Below are 10,268 nucleotides of genomic sequence, written 5' to 3'. Positions count from 1 at the left end.
TTGTGATCAGCACTTGAAATTTTCAGCCTTTCCAGCATCGTCTCTCCTTCACGTTTACTCAAATGAATTGTGGCCGTGACTGCTTATAAAGGGACTCTGAACCTGGAAGAATAGAAGCAAACTATAACTTTCAGTCATAGATTTAAAATTAGAGAGACAGAAACTATGTCAAGAACAGGACTAGATGCTCTTGGTACACATGGTTCACAGAACTTGTGTAATAAAGGCAAACAAAGCACGTGGTGGGAGAAAATGCACCTTGGCAAAACGTCTCCCCCTGCAGTACCCTACTACCATGAACTGTGGCCCATGCCATGATTCAACTGTTGAAAACTAATGGGTCACTGTTGACCGAGCCCTCTAAGGTGCTGAAAAGACAAAAGCAGGGCACATGTTGATCTCAGAGATTAATAAGTTGATAATCAAACATTCCCTATGCTTAAGTGACCTGTGCTTGTCCTAGGGAACACTGGTGGAGCACCTGCCCCAGGTTACCTCTGTGCTAGATACTGTGTAAAGCTTAACCATGAACAAAGTGTACCTTTGCAGGCACTTAACCTCTGAGAATCTTCACCTATGTTACCTTATGTTACCCTGGCAACAATCAAGGGAGATAGGTACAGAAGGGTTATGAGTTGAATTGTCCCCACCCTGGTCAAAATGCATGCACTAAAGTCTCAATGAGGTTGTATTTGGAGGCAGAACCTTGGAGGAAATAATGAAGTGAAAATAATATAAAGTTGTCAGAGTCCAATCTGGCTGATGTATATGAGAAGAGTAGACTGAGACACAGACATGATCTGTAAGAAACAGGGAAGGGTGGTCAGCCACAGCATGCAGAGGGGCCTCTAAAGAAACCACTGAGGCCTAAGATTCTCAGCCTCCAGCGCCGGGAGGAAAGGCTTTCTGCTGTTTAAGCTACTCAGCTGCTGCTTGGTTTTGGCAGCCCTAAGAAAGCTATACTAAATTGTTCTTGTTTTTATAGATGATAATGTGAGCTTGAGGGAGATAAATAATTTACTTGAAATTTATATGTATCTAGAAACGATTGAGACACAATTAGAACATAAGCCCTGTAGAGACTGCTCTCTCTCTCTCTCTCGCTCTCTCTCTCTCTATCTCTCTCTCTTTCTCTCTCTCTCTCCCTCTCCCTCTCTGTCTCTCTTTCCTCCTTCTCTTTCTCACTTTCCCTTTTCTGTTTACTTTCTGTCTTTATTGTTTACATTAATTTCTTTATTTTCAGTACTGGGGATTCAACCCAGGGGATTGAACATCTGAGCTACACCCCCAGCACTATTTTATTTATTTATTTATTTATTTATTTATTTATTTTTCATTTTATTTTGGTGGTACTGGGGATGGAACCCTTCTACCTCCGGGCTACACTCCCAGACCTGTTTTTATATTTTTTATTTGGAAACAGGATCTCTTTATTTTTCTTTTTTATTATGAAAGAGAGCCTTGCTAAATTGCTGCAGGTCTCCTAAGTTGCAGAGTCTGGTCTCTGTGGGCCACCATGCCAGGATGCTTATTTCTCTTTCACTTGCCCACCACACGATGTGCACTTCGAGCTATTAGCTATCCGGCAGCCGAGACAAGTGCTAGGAGAAATCCGAAAGCAGACACGCTTTTCAGTGCTCCCTCTCAGTTGCTCATCCTGTACGGGTTTCAGACATCTCCTCTCCTTCAGCTCTTCTGTCAACCTCCTCTTAAAATCAAAACACATCATCTCAGTGGCAGATATTGCCATTAGGAAAGAAGTGTTTTGTTAATTGCCAATATGCACTAACTTTATAAGTGAGTGCTAGTAATTAGTGTTAAATGTTCTTTTTTGAAAGGCTAAATTGTCTGGACTCTTTTAATTTATCTCCAGAATAGCAGGCTGGGTGGGGAAAGACCTTCCACTGTTTTGAAAAAAAAAAAAAAAGCTAATTGCTAAGACTACATGCTTTTAGGGAGTTTTGATCATGTAAAATCATTGTGGATTGCAAAGGTAAAGTAAGATTTCTTAGAACAAGTAGAATTTACAGTAAAGTCAAAATAAGGGTAACATATGGATTAAAGATAACCAGAAAAGTAAATTCCATGATAAGGGGTGAGTCATGTTTTAGATGACGTAATCACTTGGTACAAACTACATTAAGTCTGTCGATACACCTAGGGGTGTGCATGGCTTGGAATGAACCACATCCTTCAACTGAGCCCAGCCAGCCCGGGACTTTAATGTAGATCGGTGGTTCTCAGTCTCAGTGAGCAGCCATCTCACCTGGGGAGCAACTGAAGAATGGAGAGAATGTGCCCTGACCTAGCAATTCTAAATCACTAAATCTGGAGGCCTGGATTTTAAAATGCATCCCAGGGGATTCTGACATAAGGAGGCTTGAAAACAAGTGCAGTATCATGCCTCAGGTATCCTGCAGGACTAGGAGGAGACAATGTTCCTTACAAACAGCACTTCATATACTGTGGCTCCTGGAATTCTTCGGGACCCATAGGGTTCTCCAAAACCACTCAAATGATAAAACCTGGGCACAATTAATAAATACAGATGAATTTCAGGAGAATAAGATTTAAAAAGGCTATGATAGGAAATATAAACATCTTTCCTGATAAAACATGTATGCAAGCTGGGCGTGGTGGCGCACGCTTGTCATCCCAGTATTTGGGAGGCTGAGACAGGAGGATCACAGTTCGAGGACAGCCTCAACTACTACTTAGTGAGACCCTTTGCAACTCAGTGACACCCTGTTTCAAAAAATAAAAGACTAAAAAAATAGGGCTTGGAGTGTAGCTCAGAGGTAGGATGCCCCTGGGTTCCATACCCAGTACCGCAAAAATAAGAAAACAACAAAAACAAACAAACAAACATGTATGTATCCAAATAAATAAACATCAGGCCAAAATTCAAAAGAAAAGACATCCTGGAAAAGGACACATTAATTTACTGAAGACTGTAGTTATTAAAATGCAAGGTCATTTTCTGGTGTGGCAGGACAGGGTTGTAATCCTAATACTTAGGAGGCTGATAAAGGAAGATTCCCAGGTTGGAGGCCAGCCTTAACAATTTAGCAAGATTCTCAGCAGCTTAGTGATACCATGTTTCAAAATAAAAATAAAAAGGGCTAGGATTGTAGCTCAAAGGTAGAATGCCACTGTGTTCATTTCCAGTATCAAAAAAATTTCAATGTAATTATATTCTTAATAACATGTTCCGTTCCTGGTTATCATTTTCAATGAATAACAGAAGCACTCAGGTAAAAAAAACCTCTAATGCCATGAAATGGAATCCTTCCCCTCAGTCATAGATTATGAAGTGGCACTAACAGAAGTTTCAAGGTAACCTAAGCAATATTTCCATAAATATGCTGTTCTTTACAGTAGATCATGGAGCTTTGTAAAAAAAAAAATAGCTAGTCCTGGACACAATGCCTAGAGAGTCTGTGAGTAGGAATCTGCATTTTTCAGCCTTGACAGATTATAACAATTCTCACCAACAGAGGAGATGGTTCCAGTGACTGTTGCTGCTTTGATATGGAAGAAATAGTCCAAATATTAACAGCTGGCCCTGGAATGGGCACTGACCACCTAAAATGAAAGGCAGGCTATTACAAACCACAGGTGCATCCTCAGAAAGTAATTCCCCTCCCGTGTGTGCCTTTGACAGCCACTACTAGAGAGCAAAGCCTTTAACTGACCGTTTGATGTGTTTAGGAATGATTCCCGTCACATATGGACTATTGAACAGCCCAATCCAGAGAGAAATCCCATCAGGTAAGGGTATACAGTTTGATGTGCCACTGATGTGACATTGTCCAGCCAAACTTTTTATTTTTTCCAAATAAAATTTATATTTTATATTTATTTATTTATTTATTTATTTATTTATTTATTTATTTATTTTTGGTGGTACTGGGGGTCCTGGAAGCCCTTCTGCCTCCAGGCTCCACTCCCAGACCTATTTTTACATTTTTATTTGGAAACAGGGTCTCCTAAGCCAGCGCGCGCGGCTGGCTTCGAACCTGCGTGATCCTCCTGTCTCTGCCTCCCAAGCGTGGGGATTACAAGCGCGCACCACCACGCCCGGCCTAAAATTCATATTTAAAAAAAAAAGAGAGAGAATTTGTGCAACTTAGAGTCAGGAAAAATCCCAGAATGCTAGTTTCAGTGTGGTGTTTGTTGCTGCCGTCCACAGAGACGGAAACAGAGGCTCAGAAGGAAGAAGGACACTGTGGGCCTGCAGGACTGTGAGTCTGTGGCATGAGTGTGAGTGAACATGTGTGAACGTGTGCTCGCATGCATGCGCATGTGTGTGTAAGGGGTGGGGATGGGAGAAAATAGCTCAAACAAAAGTCTTATGACCACATATCTGTTTTTTTTTTTTTTTAGCTGTGTAAATTCTGATTGGGATGTGATATTCACTTCCAAAATAGTTTTTCCAACCGTTAGAGCTGACCTGTCTCCACCGTTGGTGTGTGGGTACTTGGAAGACAGCACATTTGCATGTACCTGTGCAAAACATCTGGAGCCTGCTTGAAGAAGATTATGTAAGTGAAAACAGACTTAGTGGCCACGAGTTGGGATGTTTGTGAATAATAAGGTGCATCCTAATGGTCAAGCACAGGCAGGACTCCTTCGGGAGGCACCAAGCAGATGTGTAGGGCAGTTCTTTCCCCAGTCTGACCTCTGGATACTTTACCCCACGTTCTCCTGTTCCACCTTCAGCTGTCCCAGAGCTGCTTCCCCTCATGACTTGCCAAGGTCCCATCCAGCTTTCACTCGAGAGGACCAAAGTGAAGCCATAGTTCTAGAAGAATCACCGGGAGAAACTGGCAGTGAGTTCAGCTGCTAGGCAGTGCATTATTTTTCCAACTGTTAATCCAATCTTTCCCCAGGGCCTGATACATGAAAGTTGGCAGTAAATGTTAATCCTCTAAAGTCTTAGCATTTCTCTGATGTCATCAGAATAAAACTAAGACTCAAGCTTGTCATTGGAGGCTCAGCGCCTTGCTCATTATCACATAGCTTGCTTAGGCCCCTAGCCATAGCGAGATGCCCAAAGTTTCCTGCGTCCCAGCTGGTGCCAACGTTATGCCTAAGGCCCCTCTACTCTCCTAGGCCCTACTTTGAAATGAGAGGAAACCTCCATGGAATTTTCTAGAACCTGACCAATCTGAGTTAGATTTATTCCTGTTCTCCTGCCAATCCCCAGACACACACATGTACACGTATACATACACAGCCACTCGGATACACATGCACATATACAGCCTCATAGACACACACATAAATACCCACATGCACGCACAGACATACACAGATACACACATTGATACAAACACATTCCCACATACAGCCACTCAGAAACACAGAAGCACACAGACACACACATAACATGAACATACAGACACCACAAGTACACAGCCACAAAGACAGACCCACAATCATACTTGCATACACATGCATTGTCACAGACATATCCATACACACACTCACACAGCCACTCAGACACACACATAGACACACATGCACATACATTGACACAGAAACACAGCCACATAAAAACACACGAGCACAACCTCACAATGCACGTAGCCACACACACATGCACTCATACACAATTTCTGCCCTGCATCCCCACGGTTTCCTGTTTAAACCCTCATCTCAAGGCAATGTATTCATTTTCAAGCATTTTCTGTCGTCTGAGAAGGAACTGAGGCTTCACTCTGTCCGTGTGGCCACACTCCTATACTCCCTGCATTTTTCTGGCCTGCTTAGTAAGTGCAGATTCTGCTTGCCCTGAGAAGAGTTAACTGAACAGCCTGCTGAGCCACCAGGAAGCCCTTCTGTGCCCTCTAGGAAGGTAGAGGAGGTGCTCTGAGAGGACAGACAGTTCCCTGACCACTGCTTAATTTTTTTGTATTAACAGATAAGACTCTCCAGGGGACTATCAATTGCATCCTCTGACAAGGGGGGAAAAAAGAGTAAGGACCTGGCTCCTTTTCTCAGTAAATCCCAGCTACAGGGCAAAGCCTCTTTCAGCGTGCCAAGAGGTGGACTGGACAGAGTAAGGAATCCCTGGCCTCACTCAAAGAGAAACGGACCCCCCAGCATGGCTGACTGGAAGAGACTTGTTTCAAGGGACTAGCACAGATACTGCAGGATTGGAAGGCAGCAACAAAAAAACGCTTGGCATGATTAAAAACTCAGAGAGCCAGATGCTCCCCCTTGTAAAGCAGACGTTGACTAAATCGACAGACAAACACAGGTGAGCTAGAAGTGAGTTCTCAGAGGCCAAGGCTTCCTGTCTTGGTGATTGGCCAGCATAGAAGCCATCATCTTTTGAGGGACAAGGAGAAGCTTGGCTTCTCCCAGTGAAGCACACATACCTAGCAGCTAGGAGTGAAGACCAGCCTTTCTGGGTTTGGTCTCTGGACCCATGAGCTATGTGTTGTTGGTCAAGTTTCATCTCTCTGTGCTTCAGCTTTATTGCTATATGTATGTGCATATATGTCTAAATGCACACACACACCTCACACACATGCTCTTACCTCTCATGCCACAGCCATCATTCAGTGAATTGATACACACTAAAAGACTGAGAAAATTAACACATGCTAAAAGGAAAAGCAGAGAGCAGCAGTGGCAGCAGAAGCAGTCACTGAGTACATATAGCAATTTCAACCCTTGTACTGTGTGCAGCATCCAAGATGCACTCGGTCTTTGAATAGAAAACAACTTAAAGATGTTCATGGATGGGCCCTGTGTGGGTGGGAAGTAGAGGCCTCTCTGCAGCCCTGGCTCTCAGAATCATGACACTACCACCAGCTGGGTCTCCCCAAAGCCCTTCCTTTCCTTCTTCATTTTTTTTATTTCATGGTTATCTTTGCAAATCTGATGATAATTTGGAATAATTCTGCTCCTCCCAAAATGCATACACATGTACAAGTGCACATGCGCACACACACACACACACACACACACACACACACACACACGCACACACACAATTCTGCATACTACTTTAAGATTTACATGGATACTTTCTTGGAAAGAACTCCTTTTTTAATGGAATATATATATATCCAGTTGACTTGTAACCCTCAAAAGATTTTACAGAGCTTACTTACTTGTTTTGGTTTACTATAACTGGCATTTTCAAAAATTTTCTGAGGTATTTCTGAAATGCTCAATTTCTGGGGAATTTTTATTTCTTTTTGTTAGGAAAACACAGAAGGCAATGATGTATGCCGTCTTACATATAGTTTATTATAATGTTATGAGAAAATAAGTAAAAAGATGGCAATGTCATTTTTATATTAGTTTATATTAATAAATGGTGAATCTTGATTATAAATCAGATTCTGACCTCCAGATATATTGTTTGGAGAGAAATAAATGTACACATATACATAGCTACTAGAGCCACAGAGGAAAAATTTAAATATATGAAGAGAAATACTTTTAAAATTCTCCCTTCATGGATATACAAACAGCAATGTTGCTAAGTCAATCATCTATGTCTATATCTTATATGTTAAAATTGGGACAAAGAAACTTCCCAGATATTTGGCGTTAAACATTTGTTTTGAAAAAGCTTGTCAATTAGTGCAAAGTCACTTTGAAAGCACTTTAAGTCATATCTTTAGAAAAGTTTGTAATAATCAGAATTTGCCATCTTCTATTTTCCTTTGAGAACAAGCACCACCGACCAAGAGCAGCTACATTTATAATAATTTATTAGGATTTCATATCACTTGCCATGAATAATAAATTATAAAAACCACAGCGTCTTTATAAACTATTTAGTATCATATTCACTTCCTAATGCTTATTGCAATAACTGTAATAAACTTAATTAGATTATATTTTAGCATTAGTCAGAAGAGTTTAAAAAATCATAAATTTTTTTCACAGTACTTCAGATTTATGAAGGACCCCATGGTTTTAATAACTTTGTGCAACCTGTTTTAAATGTATAAAAGCCCTTTATAAACACACCAGAAGCTGGTGTAGGTTTCACTGAGCTGAAGCAGGTATGGAAGTTCCTTCAATTTGACTTAACACCTTTACGGTGCTTTTTTCAGGCACTGTAATAAATGCAAATAAATAATCAATAACCGATCTCTAGAAATCTATACCAATAGGAAACATTGAGGCTTGACAACATTTTGAACATTCAGATAAAAATAACTCAGTAAACGATTTATGCCTGGTAGTTTCTCTCTGTTTTCCCTCTCCCTCCTCCCTCTCCTGACCTAGTTTGATTTAAAAAAAAAAAAAGTAAAATGAAAGAGAAAAGTTCCATTTGGATTTAAGTCTCAGGGCCTGACAAAGTATCTTCCCCAGCCATCTGCTGTCTTTGGTTCCCATTATATCTGTCCACACTCTTCTGCCAGCGTCTGTCCTTTCCTGCCGGGAGTGTTTTCAAGTTCTCACTGCAAGCATTTTGCCGTCCACTGTAATAGCACAGGCACGAAGTTGGTTGGAGTCTTTGCAGCCAGTATGCTGCGTCCCATTCCAACCTGGTCGTCCTCAGCGGAGAGAAGCAATGCAACAGCAACCCACGGTGGCTGTCAAGGTCTTACAGACTCACTTGGTCTTTAAATGTCCGTTCTGGGAGAGCGCCCTGGTCCTCAGTGAACTTTGATAGAGTGTTTCCGCAGTTTCAGAAACTGGAAGAGCTTGTCTTTTGTCCGCTTCTTCAGGGCCATTAGGGCTCGCGTTTTCTCCTCCAAATCTTGATCTATAGCAAAAATGATCTTCGCTCTCTCCTCTGCTTTCTTGTCTCCTGAGTTTTTGAAGAGCCTTTGTAGTGCTTCTTGATCTATGTTTTCAAAGATGTTGCCCGTGGCTTTCTTTCGAGAGGCTGTGTCAAAGTGGTAGCCGTGGATGGACGGGCTTACTCGGAGTGACGTGGACATGGCGCTGGCTTGGCGGCTTCGCTTTGCTTTCATGGATGTGAGAATCTTCCGGAATTTAGCTCCTGGGCTCTCCAGAGAGTCTGTAGCGAAATCATTCCGGGACTGCTATTTAAAGTGTGAACAAAGCTCCGGCTCAGATTACACTGATGACATCAGAGTGATTTCAAGGACAAAGAACCACAGACACAGTTAACAGTTGAGTTGCCAATATCCTGTTCTTGAGTACAAATGCTTCTAAGGGACTTCAGTGAGGAGGAAAGGACTGAGGGTATGTCTTTTTTACATCGAAGTATGGCAGTACAAACTTGGGCCCTTTAACAAGGAGTCAAATCCGGGTAAGGGTAAATGTAAGGCATAAAGGAGGCAGCTCAGACCCAACATCAGCCCAAACAACAGTGGAGACAAGGAGTTCTGCCAAACTCAGGAAAGCTTTAATTACTAAACAAGTTATTACAGTGCACTGAAGACATTTGGCAGCCCACATCCGTGCCCTTTGGACCTCCCTGCGGGCAGTGCCAGGGCTACTGGGAGAAAGCTGAACAGTCAAGGAAAACAATTTGGAGTATGTCTGACTGTAGACTTGAGCTTCGCCTACAAAGTGCTGACATAGCACAGCCTGAAAGCACAATTTTTAAATCTGTGTACAAGTGCTAAACTGTGATCTGTGAGTAAAACAATTTAATAATAATAACAGATAATTTATCTCTTTAGGTTTGTACATGTATCAACAATAGCTATCAAAAACCCAAGAGAGGAAAATTAATCAGGTGCTTTTGGAACATGATGCCCAATAGGAATGAGTTGGCCTTTTATTATTATTATTATTATTATTATTATTATTAATATTTGTGGTACTGGGGGCTGAATACAGGGGTGTATTACATCTAAGCTATATCTTCATCTTTATTATATTTTATATTTTAAAGCAAGGTCTGGCTGTCAGGCATGTTGGCCTTCAGCCTGTGATTCTCTATTTCAGCCTCCTAGTACTGGGATTAGAGGTGTGGCCCACCATGACCAGTTTCTAAAAAGCCTTATTTGGGAATCATCCAGATACAGAGCTTATATAGATAAGACCTAAATAAGCCTAAATAAGTCTATATAGATAAGTCCTAAATAAACCTATAGAGATATATAGATATAGGCTTATTTAGAAATCACCCAGATATAATATTCTCTCTTCTTTGAAATAACTTTAACTACTCTTATTGTTCACAGATTCAGATAACCAGTGTCCCCACAGACACCTGAGGTGTCATATGCTAAATGTTAGCTTTGAAGGGCCAGAGAGACGTAATGTCCGGTCCTCTTTCTAGTCCTCCAAGAAAGCAGGGCAGGTCTTTGTCA

General features: G+C 41.5%; 1 protein-coding gene across 1 annotated transcript; it reads right to left on the bottom strand.

Annotated features, from left to right (window-relative positions):
- Nucleotides 1-8,633: 8,633 nt before the first annotated feature.
- On the bottom strand, nt 8,634-9,016 carry TCIM (transcriptional and immune response regulator; the record flags this gene model as incomplete). Its single annotated transcript, XM_080710544.1, has 1 exon — nt 8,634-9,016. Exon 1 carries the CDS (start codon nt 8,952-8,954, stop codon nt 8,634-8,636), a length of 321 nt encoding a protein of 106 aa, XP_080566670.1. The 5' UTR covers nt 8,955-9,016.
- Between the last annotated feature and the right edge of the window lie 1,252 nt (nt 9,017-10,268).

This window comes from Muscardinus avellanarius (assembly GCF_963383645.1).
Source record: "Muscardinus avellanarius genome assembly, chromosome: 14".
NCBI classification, from domain to species: Eukaryota; Metazoa; Chordata; class Mammalia; order Rodentia; family Gliridae; genus Muscardinus; species Muscardinus avellanarius.
The sequence above is the reverse complement of the archived record's forward strand: the minus strand, read 5'-3'. Positions and strand labels throughout refer to the sequence as shown.